Raw genomic sequence first — 19,480 nt, forward strand, 5'->3', positions numbered from 1 at the left:
GCTATTGTGAGTAATGCTGCAATGAACATAGGGGTACATGTATCTTTATGCATTTATGTTTTCATGTTCTTTGGATAAATTGGGTACATTTATATTTGAGAATATATGGAACAGATATCTGTCCCATATATTTCCTACAAGGCCTCAGAAATTAAAATAAGTCATGTTCTAAATTCCCTAAAGAATTTATTTATTATTTTTTTTCTTTTTCTCCCCAAAGTCCCCCCTGTACATAGTTGCGTATTTTTAGTTGTGAGTCCTTCTAGTGGTGGCATTTGGGATGCCACCTCAGCATGGCTTGATGAGCAGCGTCATGTCTGTGCCCAGGATTCAAACTGGCGGAACCCTGGGCTGCCGAAGTGGAGTGTGCGAACTTAACCACTTGGCCACAGGGCCAGCCCCAAGAATTTATTTTCGATTGGCTAAACACTCTAACCAATGACAAGAATTGTAGAAACACTCAACTATCCCAAGGAAATATATATATATTGTTATATAACTACTTAATTATAAAACCTAATTACATAACTCATTTAACTGAATGTGATAGAAAAATTTTTAAAAAATACAATGTTGCTGCTCTTGACATCACTATCCTCAATCTTTACAATTCTCACTGCAACCAAGATTAGAAAATCTTTACTTAATATGTATTTGTTAAAGAAATAGAAAAAGAAGGCAGAGAGAAGCAGATAGGACGGCTGCAGCGCCAGTTGTACTACAGTACCCAGAATATACACGGCTAGTGTTTTGAGCCTAGCAGAACCTCTAAAAACTCTGAAACTGAAACTTGTCCCCCATTTTACAATAAGCCAATGAAAAATGGACATTTTATGTCGCAACTTCATTTAAATGTTCCATATTAGCTACCTGTCCTCCATCAAGTTAACAAGATGGACTCATACAACTGGAATTTTATCGGTATCTAAAAGCCTTTCTGTCACAAAACTTGATAAAGGCTAAGAAATCAGATAAGCCCACAGAAATTACAAGCTAAATAGTAGAAAGCATGCTTTTAAAAATAAGGGCCTTATAGACATCTAGAATATAAACGTAGATATTCTGTGATAACCAATTTCCCCCCAGTAGAGGAATACACGTGTATGCTTACATGCAGACTCTCTGGAGTGTACCTCTTTGGGCTTTAGTCTCCTATCTATCTACTCAAGTTTAAGACCAAACAAAAATCTATGTAAAAGCACCTTATAAAAGTAACTTCTTACTGATACAGAAGTGATTTTAAAAGTGCTAAAATAATGTCTGGTAAATGTGTCGAGTTGTACATTGAAGAGAAGTTTCTCAATACTCAAATTCAGTATAACATAATATCAGCACCAAGATACGTGTCCAATTGCCTTCCCAGGTTTATCAAAGCTAGAAGCTCACAAAATAGCTCCTTCTAGTAATGAGGTCATACTAGTGTAGCAGGGACCTTCTCAAGGTCCCCTTTCATGTCATACTTTATGTCATATTCAATACTTCCTCCAATACATTTCTTATGTATCTCAATTGGGAATGAATGGGGCAAAGGGAGAAGTAAGAAAAAAAGAGAAATGCAATAAAATTGCTTTTCTATTAGAAAACAGAATCCAAAGATAAAAAATAAAACACTGTCTTTCTCTATCCCAAGAATTAATGTTAGTGGGTTCTCACTTTTTAAAGGATTAATTAAAGTTTCATATTTAGAAAAAAAGATTGTACCTTTTCAAAACTTTAAATCAAGTTTTTATTGAGGTACGACACACATACAAAAAAGTGTACAAGTCATAAACGTACTCCTGGATAAATTCTGACAAGTTAATCACACTGTGTAATTACCACCCAGATCAAGAAACTGAACATTCCCAGCTTGGCAAAAGCCTTCCTGTGCTCTCTCCCAGTGACTACCTGTCTCCCAAAAGTAACCACTTTCCTGGCTACTCATGCCTCTTTTGAAATTTAATATAAAGGGAAGCATACAGAATATACTCTTGTGCCTTGCTTCTTTCTTTCAGTACTGTGTTTGTGAGGTTCATAGTTGCTGCATTTGGCAGCTGTCCATTCATTCTTATTGCTATGTAACTGCACAATTAACTTATCCACTCTACTGTTGGATATTCAGATTGTTGCCAGTATGGAGCTCTTATGAATAATGCTGCTTGTGAACATTCTTGTATATATCAATATGCTATACCAATACAGTTTTTTAAATAACATCAGGTGATCTCTGCTTTGTAAGCAAATATTTTAAAACTTTTAATAAGTTATATTTTTATTAGATCCAAAGTCAGAAATGACAAGTTTACTGATTTACATTTCTAGTTCTAGTGTCACTTATCAAACAGTTTAATCCAAGGATTCAGTGGGTCCATAAAATCTGAGGTGAACATAAAATTACTTTTTTTACCTAAATGTAGGCAACAAACACCACAATAGCAATTGCGGTATCTGTGGCTTCATCACTAACAGAAATCATAGATAGTTTTATATCATGTCACAGCTGCCTCAAATATCTCAAAATATCACTCACACTCATCACTACTTTGAAAATATAGCAATAAAAGCCCCCACTAGCTCTTGATATTTAATGACCTACTATACTAAAGTAGTATATATTACTACAGCACAAATTTGGCTTTTAATAGTTTGATAATTATATTCAAATATAAGTAGTCTCCTTTAATTCTGTGTATTTTACAGTTTTAAAAATGCTTTTCTGGTGGCTAGCCCCGTGGCCGAGTGGTTAAGTTTGCATGCTCCACTTCAGCAGCCCAGGGTTTCACTGGTTCTGAACCTGGGCGTGGACATGGCATAGCTCGTCAGGCTATGCTGAGGTGGTGTCCCACATAGTACAACCAGAGGCACTCACAACTAGAATCTACAACTATGTACTGGGGGACTTTGGGGAGAAGAAGAAAAAAAAAACAGCAGATTGGCAACAGATGTTAGCTTAAGGCCAATCTTTAATTAAAAAAATGCTATTCTGAGAAGGGATCCACAGACTTCACCAAACCACTAAAGGTTAAAAGGGCACAAAAGATTAAGAACCTATGCTTCATTTAACTACAATGTAGGTGGGAACATAGAAGGCAAAAGGATAATGTTCAAGATCCATTAAAGGAACATAATATATAAAGGGGAAGGGAAGGTTTTAAATTACTAACCAAAATAAGGCCAAGTTCACCAGAAAAAACGTATCTGAGTCTTGTGGAGGGGGGATGTGGGAACACAGAAGGATTTATAAACTAGGAGAGGCTGAGTGGGGGGACAGAGAAACCAACGTAATGGAATTAAAAGAAGAAAAAGGAAAGGAATGAACCCGTACAAGGTCTGGGGATATTCTGTGCTCTCAAAAGGAAAAAAGCAACCCAGGCTCCTCCTCCTCTAGGAGGAACCAAGTAGCCAGAGACCTTAAGGAAGTAAGGTTTACCTTTAGACAGAGACAGTTGAGTACATCTAGGCTGATTTTAATGGCAATTGTGATATAAAATATTCTCTATCTGCTTACTGCTGATAAAATTATTTTAAAAAGGAAAAGAGCCTCTCTTTCACATTTACACACACACAAATGGTATAAAATGAAAATGTTTGAGTTTATTTAGATTTTACTACAATATCCTCATTCATTGAGCATTTTCATCACCTGTCATCTTCACCTCAACACCTGTCTCATCAGTGACTTCAGTGTTCATCTACAATCCTATTTCGTAACTCTGCATATAAGAATCACCTGATGAATTTTTAAACAACACTGATGTCTAGGTCCTACCCACAGAGATTACGACTTAATTATCTGAGATGAGGCACATACACTGGTATTTAAGAGCTCTCTAGGTGATTTTAACGTACAGCGAAGAGTGAGAGCCTCTAATCGAAATCACTGATCCAAAAATCTAGCCTCAAAGTTTTTTTGATGTCAATTCCCATGACCTACACCCATCCTCTATTCCCACCACCATACACTGGACTTTAATCACTCAGAACTGTTCTGTCTTGGAAACTCTACCCTCCAAAATACTAATTGCCTATCTTTCTGCTATACCCTGGTCTTCAATCTCACTAGGCCTTTCTTGTCCCTCAATCCCTCACTTCTTTCAGTCCATTGTCCCTCTCACAGCCTTTCCCTTTCTTAAATCAGTCCACATCACATAATATATTACCTCAATAATTCTCTGGTCAGAACCTTCAATATCGTTATCTCCCTGGTCCACCATTCATCTTGCAATCTTAAGTCAACACAACAACTTGCTTTCTCCACTCCTAAACTGGGCTACTTAGGTAATAAAGCACACAATCCTGCAGACTGCTGCCCTCTTAAAATTTACAGTGCACAGACTTACTGGCCTCTAGTAAGTCTTTTTAAATGTCTCTGGTCAGGAGACACCTAAGTGGCTACTCCAAAACTTCAGTGCGGGCCTCAAGTCTCCCTCCACCTCCTCAACTGTCAATAGATGATCCTGCCACCTGTTACTTCAGAGAAAAACAAAGGCTATTAGATATGAACTTTCTCAAATCCATCTCACACAAACAATGACCTAACTAGAGGTCTGGAGGGTCCTTCTTATTTATCTTTATGACACTAATATAACTGAGTATCCCCATCTTAGCACTCCCTCTTCCCCAGCTTGCCTAGCCATAGCCTCCTGGCAGGTCTCTCTACTTCCAATCCTAACAGTTCTTTAAACCAACTTCCACTGCAGTCTCTGCTATGATGTAACACAGCATGCATACATACTGCAGAACGGTGTAATGAAGGTCTTATATCATAACTTTTTCCATGATTTCATCATGAGTATTTCCCACTGATGTCTAAAATTATATTTCTCTATATAAATCCCTGCCTACAGTTTATGGCTTCTAAAATATTCTATTGAGTTCTATAAATGTTATACCATTCAACACTGAGAATTGTTTTGAAGATTAGGAAGTTCATATATAAAATTCCTCACTTACAGTAAGCAGGTACTAGTCAAATGTATATTATAATAAATTACCATTTAAAGTAAGTTATCTCCTCTCCGAAAATACCTTATATTATAATTGGAGCCACATAAATACGTTACATTAAAAGAAAGAAAAACTTAATCAGAAAACAAAAAAAAAAGGTAATCCCCCAAAACTGAAAATAAAATAACAGAAACCTAACTATATATCCAGTTGGTGGGATAACCACACAGGAAATTATTTTAAGCATTTTTGAAATACAAATTCCTAATGGGATATATCCTTGGGCAGGTGAGGGTCCTAAAAATAAATTTTTTTTAAAAAGTCATCCCTTTTCCCATCCCTGTATTAGTCCCACATCATGTTTATTATATCACTTGTTTGTTGTTCTAGGTAAACTATAAAATAATTTTATCAAGTTGAAAAAAATTTAAAAATTGAGATTTTGAGTAGAACATAAAGGTTATAAATTAACCTGGAAAGAAATGACATATAGTAATAATTAAGTCTGCTCATTCTGAAATATGGTAGGCCTCTTCATTTTTTCCATCTTAAATCATTTTAGATCAACCCCAACCTAAGCTGTAACCAAAGTCAAATGACAACCCTGAAGATGACACCACTCATCTAAATGGGCTGTAGGATTTACTTATGATATATAAGTAAAAAACAACTAACATATAAACAAATATCTGTGACCTCTGATGGTGTATAATAAATCCATAATATATCCACATACCATCACCACAAGCCCCATCCCCTGGTGCTTAGAATAGGCCTGTGTAAAAGGTCAAGACTGATGACTTCTTGACCTTCCCCAAACCCTCCCTTGGGTCTCTATAGAGGATTTTCATTAACCACTGAGCTCCTCCTATGTGCCAGGTACTAGATATAGTGCTGGGAATACAAAAATAAGCAAAACAGCAAGCTCCTTGAGAAGAGAACCTGGTTCAAAATTGCCACTTCCCAAAGCAACAAAGAGACAAGCAGTAGGACAGAATACCAGAAGCCGCCCGCCTGCCCCGAGCTGCCCCTTAGAATTTCACAGATCCAACTTGCAAACATTTTTAGGAATACAGAAAAACAGGTAACAGTCAATAGTAAGAGCATGTGCTCAAATACTTCTTTGTTAAATGAAGGTCTGACCTTTGTCAAACTTCAAGTTTTCTTTACAAATTAAATTCAATATAAACCCTCCATTTTAGAAATTTAAGGAAGAAATATAAAATACAGATTTTCTACATAAATAAAATGTTGCCTTCTATTTTCAAACTTTTAACTTTTAAAAGATATGCTTCATCTATCTATATTTCAAACTAGACTGGCAAATTTTTGATACTTGAAGATTTTAAGAGGCCTAGCTTTGGAGTACCAAATTCACTTAGACACTAGGTTTTGAATTATCCTACATGTAGGAGCAACTTACACTGGGGTGACTTCGAGGAGGTACGCGTTCTCTTGGAAGTCTGTCATAGTCATACCGTCCCTCAGACCACATTTCATTTCTTCTGTAAGCCACTAAAGAATAAAAAAGAAACCAAAGAATTAGGGTTTTTATGTTATTAGGAAGTAATAGAGAAGATAACAAAGGAGTAAATGATTACTTTCCAACACAAATATTTTCCAGATACTTAAGGAAAAAAAACATAAGCAACCAAAAGGAAAAAAGAATGATTAAAGCAGTTCTTCCAAACAATTTTGAAATTTTCTTTTAAAAAATATATAGTAGAAAGCCCCACCTTCCTTCTATTTTCAAGGCTATTTAAAGCTTCAGAGAGCTTTTTCCCTTCTATTGTGGAAGGAAGGGCCATAGGACCACAAATATTTCTTCATTCTCATATAGTAAAAATTAGAAAATATTCGTTTTAATGAATAGGTGAAAAGGCTGATAAGCAATGTTACTCCTATTCCTGGTAGATGATTTGTATAATATTACTTTTTTGCTTTTCTACATTCTTAGAGCTTATATCTTCTCTATATATGTTCAATGAAGTGGTTTTAACCGAAAAGTGTTCAACAATCCTATAAAAACACACTCAACAACAAACCAGCTGAAACAAACCATTCTTGATTTTGTTTATAAAGCTATAGATTTATTTTAATGTAAAGACACTCTCATAAAATTTGAAATTAAAAGTTCTGTCAGCATTTTTCATATTTGGGATGTAGAGAGAGGCTTCCTACTTTGACTGAGAGCCAACGTGTTCTGGGTAGGGGGCTAATGCAGTGTATTAGACTCCAGATGAAAATAGGTCTGTGAACAGACAGAAGACAAGGTAAGCAAGGCAAACAGGAGAGAAGATGAGAATAGGGTGCAGGAAACAGCCTAAAGGTCATTTATATGAAATGGTGGTACAGCAGATCAGAGGTTGGCAAACTTTTTTGTAAAGAACCAGACAAATATTTTTGGCCCTGCAGGTCACAGGTCTTTGTCACAACTACTCAATTCTGCTATTATAAATAAAAGCTGCCATAGGTAATATATATAAATGTACAGGTGTGGCCATGTTCCAATAAAATTTTCTTTAGAAACAAGCAGGCAGCCCACAGGCAGGAGCCTAACAACCCCTGGAGTAGATGACAAATGGGTAACAGGGCAGAACCAGAAGAGAGTGAAGTAATCACGGAGCAGGTTCTGAGCCAAGAATTGTGAACCATCCTGAAGTTTAGGCGGATGATCACGAGCAAGAAGTGAAAAGGGGACAGGTACTAACTTAGGGCCTTTTAGTACACAGAAAATAGGGTCACAAGTCCAGATGCATAGTCCACATATTGTGAAGAAGAAAAACATTTCAGAGAAGGTATACATCAAAAGATTTCTGGCAGCTCTTCATGATGCAATACTAAAAAGGGAAAAAGGGGATGGACATCCCATTTTGGCAGTACAGAATACTAACAGTTTAGGTCAGTTTAGGCTAAAGAAAATGCAAAGGCTGGAAGAAAAGAGCAATATTTTTTGACATATCATAGTACAAACACTCTTAATTTTCTCTGTAAAAACAAGCCTACAATATTTTCTAATACAAAAAGATCCAATAAAATGAACTAACTAACCAAAGATGCCTAGAGAAACCATAACTTCTTTAAGTTACAAATTAGCTTTTAATGTTATGCATAAATCAACGTGAATTCTAAGTCTTCCATTAGACATCATTAACAATGTTATTTCAAAGTAACCAGTCTTTTAGGTACAAGAACTGATGGAGGCTTGAAAGGAAAAGAAATTATCAACGTTACTCCTCTCTTCCACCTTTACCAAAGGAACCAAAGGTTTCAGTCTAAAGAATGAGTTCGATTTTTATCCTACTTAAGACACAGTACAGAGAGATAGTAACAGCAACAAATAGAAATCAAATCACAGGAGAAAATGAACAACTCCAAAGACAAATGGACATATAATATGAAGACAGTTCACAAAAAAAGAAATACAGTGGCTCAATCTTTTGAAAAGATGCTGAACTTTCTTCAAAATAAAGAAGATAAAAACTAAAAGTGGGCCAGCCCCAGTGGCCTAGTGGTTGAGTTCAGCGCACTCTGCTTCAGTGGCCCAGGTTCAGCTCCCAGTGGCCAGGCTGTGGCAGCAACTCACATACAAAAAGAGCAGGGCCAGCCCCGTGCCCTAGTGGTTAAGTTTAGCACGCTCCACTTCAGTGGCCTCAGTTTGCGCATTTGGATCCCAGGCACAGATCTACACCACTCATCAGCCATGCTGTGGTGGCAACCCATGTATAAAATGAGGAAGACTGGCACAGATGTTAGTTCAGGGCTAATGTTCCCCAAGCAAAAAAAAGACGAAGATTGGCAACAGATGTTAGCTCAGAGATAATCTTCCTGAGCAAAAAAGAAAAAAATAGTATAATGGAGTACTAATTTCCACCCAAAGCTCTGCAAAAATCAAACTGCTTTGATGAGAGTAAGTACAGCAACTCTCATACATTAATGAAGGAAGTATAATTTGGTACAGACTGGGAACAATTTGGCAACATCTATTAAAAATGTTAAATGCACATATGCTTTAACCTGGTAATTCTACTTCTATGTATACTTGTACATCTGCAGAGGAAAGACTGAAAGCTACCTATAATGCCCAGCAGGAGGGTACAGATTAAATAAAGCATGTACATTCATCTAGAGAAATATTACCCAAACCATTTCAAAAGAGTAAAGCCATACATAACAATACAGAAAGATTGACAAGATACATTGCTAAGTAAAAAAGAGTAAAGGGCAGATTAATATGTAGAATATGCTGCCACTTTCGGAAAAAAGGCAAGATATGAGTATATATGCATATGCACAGACTGGAAATATAAGCAAGAGCATGTACCAGTGCCCACCTCTGGGGAGCACACTGGAAGGTTGGGGTACAGAGGGTGAATACTGTCACTACATAATGTTTTATACATCCTATTATCTATTATAAAAATAATTAACTGTTTTTAAAGGTCCTGAAAATCATTCAATAAGCATAACATGTCAAGTGATAGCAAAAATTATGACTATAAATTAATAAACTAAAGTAGAACATAAGCAAAAATAAGATTTTGTAATTAATGAGAAAAATTACAAGCGCTCTATAGAAATACTTTATAGTTTCTTAACTAGATATAACACTAAAATATTGAAATCTAATGGCTTCTCACAAAAAAAATGTAAGAATAACTACCATACTACTTACTTGAGTCCTTTCAGGAATCAAATATAAAGTTTTCAACAATCTCCTGTGGGAGAGGGGGAAAAATACAGACATAAGGATTTGTGTCTGTATAAACCAACCAAAGGAAAAAGATAATTAAACCTTCATTATTTGTATAAATAAAACTCTCAAAATAAAAAATTATGGGTATTAATAAGCCAAACTCCCTTCAAACACACCATTGAAAATAGAAGATAATATTTTGACCACCAGAGGCCACCCAAGTTTCATAAAAACAACAAAATTATGAGAATTCTAGTCCTAATTTTACCAGTTGAGAGCTGGGCAAGGCATTTCTCTTATCCTTATCTCTAAAGAGACTGCACTAGATGTTTAAAGTCATTTTAATCTAGAATATTAAGAAAACTGGCTTTAAAAGATCTCACATATTAAAAAAAAAAAAAAACCTGCCATCCTTACTCTGGAAATCTTTATAGTTTTAATATTGGTAATAAATGGTCCCATGTTTAAAAGTAATCCCAAAATCAAGGCAACAATCATCAACTCATCAAAGAATACTAAACTTACTAAGTAAAAATTTGATGGAGAACTTTTTAATGACTTTCCCCCAAAATAAAGTACACTGAACAAGCTTAAGTAACAGGAAACAAACAAACAAAAAAACGGGCAATGTGTGGTTCATGATGAAAACTGTAAATCTATGAAATGTTCTTACCTTCAAAGAAAAAAAAAGTGAATCTAAATCTACTCAAGCCTGTGGTTCTACCTACCACTTCACATGAAATGCAAAGGATAAAGGAGTGGCTCCACTAGAAAGATCAGGCTCACCTAATTGCTGCACAGAGACCTTGTGAAGTGTCTCTCTTGCTGAGTGCAGAAATGAGACTGTGTGCATAGTCTTAAATTTAGAGGTCACTCCTGATCTAGTTGCCTTTTTCAGCCTGATAGTTTGGAAGACAAATGAAAGAATTTTATTGCAATTACCTCAAAGTACTTCTACTTTAATTATTCAATCCACAATTTATAGAAGCTAAAAAAAAAAGGCAGCAAAAAAGTAAAAGTATATAACTTGGATGAAAACCTAGCAACTGGAAACAAAGCAACTAGAACGAGGCAAAAAACAGAAATATAACCATGCAGGAATTCAAAAGAGGATTGTCTAGAATATACATCATCAAGAGACAAGAGACCAACTAAATTCTTTTCTGGAAGAGCTAACTATGAACAAACGAATCAAAGAGCTAAAATCCAGAGATGCCTCAAGAAATGGAAGCAGAAAAAAAAATCTAAATAAAAGTAAATTTATCTGATAGAGAGTTATCATTTAAAAGTTGTGTGGTTTAAGTTTGGGAAGATGAAAAGTGTTGGATGGTGGTGATGGTTGCACAACAATGTGATGTACTTAATACCACTGAGTTGCACAATTAAAAATGGTTAAAATGGTAAATTTTACGTATATTTTACCACAATAAAAAATTTTTTAAAAGAAATGTGAATTTAGCCGGCATCAAACCCCCAAGTGAATTTGTTGAATGTAACAATCACTTCTGCAAGGCATCAATCTGTAAATTGAACTTAATTTCTACTAGAAACAAACAGCATCCATGAAACAGCTAGACACTGCACTACTGTTACCACAATTTCAACTCCTACAGTTAATCCTGTAACGGTTTTGTATATTTGACTCCATACCTGAGGATGCCCCAATAGAGTATTCATCTTACAGGGAGCTACAGAAATCAGTTTCAAGTAGAAATGTTTAGTAAATAAAGTAAATAAATTCTCTTTACTTCAAAAAGCTGACAATTTTTAAAGATCTTAATTAAAAATGTTAATTACCATACGTATCTGAATAATTTAATAAAATTAGTTTACAAATAATAATAAATTGCTTACATGTCTATAATATGGTGATTAAATACAGACAGGCTATAAAGTAATCACCTATAATCAATTATTTCATTTTTTTAAGTTATATCTTACTGGTGAGTATACTAAAATATTACTATCTTTACAGAATCTGCAGGTAGTTTTTAAATGTACTCTCACTATACCTATATTGCTTTTAGAAAACAGCATTATCAGAATATAATGCTTTATTGTTATGTAAATTACTATATATTTTCAGAATAAAGAATATAAAAGAACATAATATAATGGTAAAATTAAATAGAGTTTGATGCAGCAAAATAATTAGCACCCATTAGTACAAAACACCCCAAAAAGTCAAACAGCACTGGTGAGGCCCGTGTCCAATTATTAAACTTCTTTCATCCTTAAGAAACCTATATAATTGGGGAAGGCAAGAAAATAAATAGAAGATTCCATATGCAACCTTGTACTGTTAGGAAAACAAAATCAAAGACAGATTAATGATAAAGTATAAAAGCAAAGAAAGAATATTGGGCTGTAAAGAAGATGGGTCTTAAGCTGGAACTTGAATTAAGACAACAGAAAAGGGCAAAGGTATTAGAGGAGGATGAGATGATAATGAAGGTACTCTAGGGCAACTAGGGAAGAGACTATTCCAATATCACCTTAAATTCAAATAGCACCTTGTAATTTTCAAAGGATTTTAAAATAGCTGATGAGTACAACAACTTTCTGATTAGCAGCACATGTTGTTTATGACATTATCCCAATTTAGGAAATTGACCCATCCCACAACCAGAAGCCAATCAGCTAAATTTAAACAAAGGTGCTCTGATTCACAGTGAAATGATTATGTTACTTTCAGGCATCATCATTTCACTAATCTCCTCCCATCAGTGGAATCTCAGAAGAACTCCAGTAAAGTTCTCAGATCCAACAGAATATGAAAACTGAAGAAGAAGACTGGAAAATCACAATTAGGCAGAGAATCCTAATTGAATTAGGATTCAGTGTGAAGAATGTAAGCCTCATTTAGAAGTTTGCTAGTAACTACTTTTAAAGTATAAAAATCTCATTCTCTTATGCCATATTCAATAGAGAGTTTGTTTAATATACCATCATGGTATATTCAATTCCAGAAAGAAATAAGGCTTTCATAGAGCACTCCATTAGGGTACCCAACCACTGTTCTGGTAACCCCAATTGAGAGCTAAGAGGCTACAGGGAGGACTTGAATACTCAGTGAGAACAGCCTGCAAATTGAGAAAACAAAGTCACAGGCAATATCCTTCCGTCAAACCACTCACACTCTGAATCCACAGGCAAGGTGAGAAAGAAAGATCATTCATTTTATCCAAACCGGTTATAGGAGCAGCTTAGGCTACAGAGTAACTCTGCACACTGTGATAAATAGCTTTCCCTCCTTCTCAAACTCATTCCTTTCACTCTTTACATTCTTTCAATAACTATTTTGATAGCCAACCACGGTTATTGAATAGAAAGGTCACATCTGACCTCATACCCTAGATGAGCAATAGGTCATGGCACTGGCAATTCCCCACCTAGAATGCTTTTCTCCAGTATCTACCTGCATGGTTAACTTCTTCACCCTTCAATGTCACCTTCTTAATGGCCTCTTAATGTCACCTATCTACCAGATCTCCCTAATCTTGCTATTTTCTTCATAGCACTAATCACCTAAGAGACTATATAATTTACATTTGATGCATATTATTGGTCCCTCACTGCTAGAAATATGAACTATACGAATGCAGGAATTTCTATGTTGTTTGTAGATTAATATTATTAAGCACCTAGAACAATGTGCACAACTTATATTCTCAATATTCATGGAGTGAGTTAATTAATCCTGGAAATATGCTCCCTCTAGATAAATCACTCCCACATCTCCACTGCCATCCTGACTCCTTTCAAGAGGATGTCTCACAGACACCTCCAACTCAACATGTCAAAACAGTTCTTCAAACTTCTCAGAAATCTGCTTCATCTTCTGTCTTCCTCATTTTGGTCAATGACACCACCAGCTACCCAAAGGCACAAACCAGAAACCAGAGTCATGCAAAACCCAAAACTTTTCATATCTACCTAGTATTCACTAAATCCAGCTATTTCTATCACCTCAATATATAAAGCACATGTATCTACACTTTCCTATCCCTGCTGCCAATGTCTCTGTTCAGATGCTCTTAATCTAGCCAGTGGATTCCCCCAGAATAAAACACTGATCTCCCTGCTTCTCCCCACCCTGCAAACTGTAGCCAGTGTTCATTCTGATGAGACACCTGATTTAAAAATCTCAGTGGTTCCCCACATCCTAAAGAAAAAGGCTTATTTATGACCTTGCTCCTACCTTTGCAGCTTCACCTCCTACCACTTCCCCAAGTCTCCAGAACCTCCAGATATGTCAAACTACTTACTGTTCTGCAAGTGTGCCACTATTTCTCACCACCACACCCTAGAATGCTTTTCTTCTGCCTAGAATATCTTTCTTCTACTTATCTGCCTTCACCATCTACTCTTCCTTCAGGATTCAGCTCAAATGTCAGCTTTTCTGATATTCTCCAGAAAGAATAAAGTTGTTCCTTCTTTGGGCCTCTTAAAGCACCTTGCTGTAATAGTACTATATAACCCCATATTCAATTTACTTTTCTTCCTCTTTTCCCTCCCAAACTAAACACCACTGCAGAGGCAATGACTGTGTACCTCTCTTACTCTTGTTGCTTAGCAGAGTAAAGGCACTTATATTGGCCAAATAAATAAACATGTTATTCATACAATCGCCACATGCACCATTCTGGGGAATCTAAATATTAGTTTGTACCTTTCAATTATTCAGAAAACTTTCAATGAGCACTATTAGATTATGGCTCCTGTCACACTACTTATGACACTACTGCCACTTGATTTTTGAGCAAAAGTTTACCAACGAGAATCCTTTATCTCTACTACCTAAAGCAGTGATTCTCAACCCTGGCTGCACATTAGAATCATCCAAAGAGCTTTTAAAAAATATCAAAGCCTAGGCCCTATCCTCTGAAATCCCTGTATAATTGGCCTGGAGTGGGACCCCGACACTTTTTTAAAATCTGAAACTCATCTCAGGATGAGATCCACTGATCTAAAGCAAGGTAAACATACTCCTGACATCCTAAATTGAAACAAGAAGCTTTTAAGGACTGACCTGAATCTAGAAACTACATAATACTATTTCTATTGGAAAGTGTCTAAAATTCTAGACAACTAAATTAAAAATGAATTCTAGAACATAGTTAAGGTCTGTGAAAAAAAAAAACCTAACACTGATGCCAATTAAAATGGTCAAAATAGAGCAAAGTGTCTCCTAGAATTAACCACTGTTCAGTGCTCAGGAAGAGATAAATGCAGGCAACAACAGTTAAGAAGGCCAACAAGGGACTGGCCTGCTGGCGCAGGGGTTAAAGGGGTTAAGTGTGCATGTTCCGCTTTGGCGGCCCAGGGTTCACAGGTTCGGATCCTGGGGGCCCAACACAGCACCACTGGGTAAGCCATGCTGTTGTAGGCATCCCACACATAAAGTAGAGGAAGATGGGCATGGATGTTAGCTTGTCTTCCTGAGCAAAAAGAGGAGAATTGGCAGCAGATGTTAACTCAGGGCTAATCTTCCTCAAAAAAAAAAAAAAAGAAAGGAAGCCAAGAAAATTTAAATAGAAACTTGAGGGATTGCTCAAATGTGGATGAGTAGTGAACAGTAGAATCTAAAAGAAGGGAAAAGAATTAGAGAAGAAAAAACATACATGAATGGGGCCGGCCCAGTGGCGCAGTGGTTAAGTTGCACATTCCACCTCTGGGCAGCCGAGGGTTCGCCAGTTCGGATCCCGGGTGTGGACATGGTACCGCTTGGCACACCAGTCTGTGGTAGGCGTCCCACATATGAAGTAGAGGAAGATGGGCATGGACGTAAGCTCAGGGCCAGGCTTCCTCAGCAAAAAGAGGAGGATTGGCAGCAGTTAGCTCAGGGCTACTCTTCCTCAAAAAAAAAAGAGAATAAAATAAAAATAAAGAATGAAAACTATATATGTATACACGAGAAGGATGGAACTGAGCAAAAGAGAAGATCTGCATTGCAAAGGAGTGGGAAATAAGCCTGCAAAGGTATTCAACAAGCTTTCATTTCCTTCCCTGAAGGAGATATTACCTCTCCCACTCCAGATAAAACATGGAGGCTCTGAAAAGCTCAAAGCACAGAGGCAAACGGAGCCTGGGAATCAGACCCAGGCCTGCATGACTTTAAAGCCCAAGCCCTTTCCATCATAGCACAATGCTTCACAAAGGAAACAGGCAAGGACGGAGAGAACAAATTCAAGGGCATTAAACGGTACAACAAAGCAAAAAACTAGAGGAGGAGCTCACTGCAGGCTTTTAAGCCTAGAAATAAGGTGAGGGAAAAAATGTCACTCCAGAAGATAAACCTGGCAATATACAAAATGGATTAAAGAAGAAAGAGACCAGAGGAAAGGAGACCACTGACTGCTTCATTATGAACCATGTAACTTAGTACTTTAAAGTACTGCGTTCTCTACTAGTTTCACAAGTTACTTGACTTTTCAACGTTTTAAGGATAGTTTTTTTTTAAGATTTCCCTAATTTCTTTTTTTTTTTTTTCTGGGAAAGATTTGCCCTGAGCTAACATCTGTTGCCAATCTTCCTCTCTCTCTCTTTTTTCCCCTCCCCAAAGCCCCAGTACATAGTCGTATATTCTAGTTAAGTCTTCCTAGTTCTTCTATGTGAGCCACCACCACAGCATGGCTACTGACAGACAAGTGGTGTGGTTCCATGCCCAGGAACCAAACCTAGGTTGATGAAGAGGAGTGTGCCAAACTTTAACCACTAGGCTATCAGTGCTGGTTCAAGGATACTTTTTACATAAGACCCACTATACTGTATTAAATACTGTTAAAAAGAAACAACAGGCTCTGGGGCCAGCCCCATGGCGTAGTGGTGAAGTTTGTGCACTCCGCTTCAGTGGCCCGGGCTTTGTGGGTTCAGATCCCAGGCACAGACCTACACACTGCTCATCAAGCCATGGCGTGGTGGCATCCCAAAATAGAGGAAGACTGGGATGGATGTTAGCTCAGAGCCAATCTTCCTCACCAAAAGAAAGAAAGAAAGAAAGAAAGAAAGAGCAGGCTCAAAAATGGAGTCACTTATCCTAAGCACCCACCCCCCCCCCAAGACTTAATACCTAACCTAAGCCCCACCAAGACTTAATGCCTAACCTAACTGCAAATTCAGCCTCTCCCATGAGTGAAATTTTGAACCAATCAGTCTGGAATTTCCTGATCAAAACTAGTGAGGTAACGTACCTGATAAGACCCCCTGCCTTCCCCAAAGAGAAAGTGACCTTACCTGAAATAATCCATTCTTTTAACTTCTTTGTCCCAATCTCTTTTCGCCTATAAAAACCTTCCTTTTGGACAACTCCTTGGAGTTCCTTTCTTCTTGCTAGATGGGATGCTGCCCTATTCATGAATCACTAAATAAAGCCAATTAGGTCTTTAAATTCACTTGGTTGAATTTTTCTTTAATAATACGTAGCAGGAGATTCTTGAATGTTCACTGTATAAGTGATCAAGTAACAAATTACACAAGTGGACAAAAATATCAGATGTTTGCCTAGGTATAATATTTACAAATCTCAATCTCACTTCACATCTGGATGGAGGTTATAGCCTTAAAAAAGGATACTAAATTAACACTGCTGATACATCATTCATATCTGAAGGCTCCTAAGAATCCAAATAGTTTCTTATTAATTAACTGTAACAAATCCAAACTTCTCTGCTCTCCATGTGCCCCCTTCTATCATCTCACCTAACCACGTGTTCGCTCCAAAAGGATCATTCATGCCACCCGCCTCACTGTGCCACAAAGTAACACACAGTACCCTGGAGTTGTTGGACTCATTTCCCAAACTGGAATACCTCTTTCCATTCTTTCATTCAACTTCTAACCCTCCACCAAGGCCCAACTCAAGATCTAGCCTTCTCCACAAAACCCATTCCTGAACCCTACGACACTTACATCAAATTCCAAACTGGCCACAGGTATCTTGTGTTTGGTCCAGTTTTGTTTTTTTTTAAAATAAAATTTATCCCACTGAAAACACTTAAAAACTGAGAGATATCACTTTAAAAAACTGTATTTCCAACTTTTCTTGAAAAAACTGGATGCTCTGGCCACACTGGAATCATCTCCTCACCCGGCCGCGATCAGCTGTAGCTGAGTAGCAGCTGACTCCTTTCAAAAAGTTCTTTCATTTTAAAGTCAGGAGATGACATGTCAACTGCCTGACTTCTGAGCTGTACCTGCAGCAATTGCAATCACTGAAGATCTACCTAACTGCCCATTAGGCACTGGGATTACAAGACAAACGCACTTCCTCCTGCTTAGCTACTTTAGTAGGAAAGGCAGAGATAAGCAATTAGGATACATGTGACAAGTGCCATGATGAGGGAAGTAGAGGGCACTTCATAGCACACAGCAAGGATACCTAACTCTGTCTCTGGGAAATGAGGGAATACCCCTCAGAGAAAGTGACAGGTAAACTGAGATCTTTAGCAGGTGCAGGAATTATCCAGAAAGAGGTAGAGGAGGACTCAAAGACATCAAATGCTGCAGAGAAAAGAAACTTTGCAAAGACCCTGAGGGGAGAAAAAAGTATTTTTGAGGAAGTGAAATCAATTCAGTACCGCGAGAGCCATGACCCAACCTTAAATGCAGGTGTCAGAGAAAGGGCTGGAGGGAAAAGCCAAGTATTAGTTAGTGTTAAGAGATGAAGGGGAATTACCGTAAAGAAGTTGAATATGTAAAAGAGTTTGTTAAGTGGGGAATGGAGGTTTCAGAGAGCACAGCTGTTGTGTTGAGAGGTGAAATGTGGAAGAAAAGGAGGGAGAAACAGTGATAGCCCAAATCCAGGGAGAGGAAGCACAGAGCAGCATGGCGACAAGGGTGTAGCATAGAAGACCAAAGGGGCTTACATCTTGGGCGGTAACCAAGGATAACTGGGATGTGAAACATGGCAGTTTGGGCTGGCCACAAGTTTGCCAAGAGAATTAGTCCCAGCGGTCCCCTGGTGTACGCGGAGGCATTCAGGCCTCTCAAAATGCAGCTGCGCCCTGGCTGGATTGCACGTCCGTCTCTCTAGAAGACATCGGCTTCAGTCTGGATTGATTGTGCAGGCTCCGGGAGAGGCTCTGGGTTTCAGGCTGCTGGCACGCAGGCTCCCAGGGAGTGGTTAGAGGCCTGGTCTGTGTGTGCTGGTGGGTAGAAGTTAAGTATAAACTACCTTGCATTATTTTCTGATTTTTCTGTAGGAATGATAGGCCTGTTTACAGCCTCTTAGAGAAAAAGCAGTGTGTGCCCATTATAGATTTACAGGAAGGAAAAAGGTGCCAAGAAGTTCAACATCTGTCCGTACCAATACCAAGATGAGTCGTTCTGTGAATCCAAGTCTCCGCAGATTGACCTTGTCTCCCCAACTAGACTGAGACATCCGCCAGAAAAAGGCCTGCTTTCACTTTTTTGTAGCTCTCAAAGTGCCTAATACCGAACTGGGTACGTCGAAAACATTCAGTAAATTTACTGACTTCCTAACTGATCTCGGGTCATTGAAATTCCCTAGTTTAGTCCTCTTTTTGCATATTAAGTCGCTAAAGAGAAGCGAAACCTGTATCTCAGACTCAATAATTGTTTCCTTTATTCCAAACTCCACTGCGTCTATCCACCCTCAACCGCAGGGGCAGAATTGTTGCACGATTCAAATGCAGCGGAAGCCTCCAGGTCCCGCCACGGAAAACGCCCGCCCGCACGCCCGCTCCCCCGGGTGTCGCAGCCCGCGCGCCCGTCCCCGTTCTCCTCCTGGAAAGCTAAAACGCGCTCACCGACTCTGGGCCGCCGGGAGATCCCGCAAACGCAGTCGTCCCCTCGTCGCCGCTCTGTCAGGCAGGCACTTCCGGCGCGCGCAAAGAC

At 38.0% G+C, this 19,480-nt stretch overlaps 1 protein-coding gene across 8 annotated transcripts in view; it reads right to left on the minus strand.

Moving 5' to 3' along the window:
• Positions 1 to 19,468, minus strand: part of PPHLN1 (periphilin 1) — a 121,480-nt gene extending 102,012 nt beyond the window's left edge. For 3 of the 8 annotated variants that reach the window (XM_046666803.1, XM_046666786.1, XM_046666742.1), the window contains exons 1-3: positions 19,393 to 19,468; positions 9,602 to 9,644; positions 6,350 to 6,441 (exon numbers count right to left, since the gene is read on the minus strand). In XM_046666803.1, the coding sequence (XP_046522759.1) occupies positions 6,350 to 6,441; position 9,602 (93 nt within the window). In that variant the 5' untranslated portion in view covers positions 9,603 to 9,644; positions 19,393 to 19,468. Of the gene's footprint in view, positions 1 to 6,349; positions 6,442 to 9,601; positions 9,645 to 15,246; positions 15,267 to 18,489; positions 18,769 to 19,392 lie in introns of those variants that run through there. The other 5 variants (XM_046666795.1, XM_046666767.1, XM_046666752.1 and 2 more) reach the window with 4 other exon arrangements.
• Between the last annotated feature and the right edge of the window lie 12 nt (positions 19,469 to 19,480).

Source organism: Equus quagga, chromosome 1, assembly GCF_021613505.1.
Source record: "Equus quagga isolate Etosha38 chromosome 1, UCLA_HA_Equagga_1.0, whole genome shotgun sequence".
Classification (NCBI taxonomy): domain Eukaryota; kingdom Metazoa; phylum Chordata; class Mammalia; order Perissodactyla; family Equidae; genus Equus; species Equus quagga.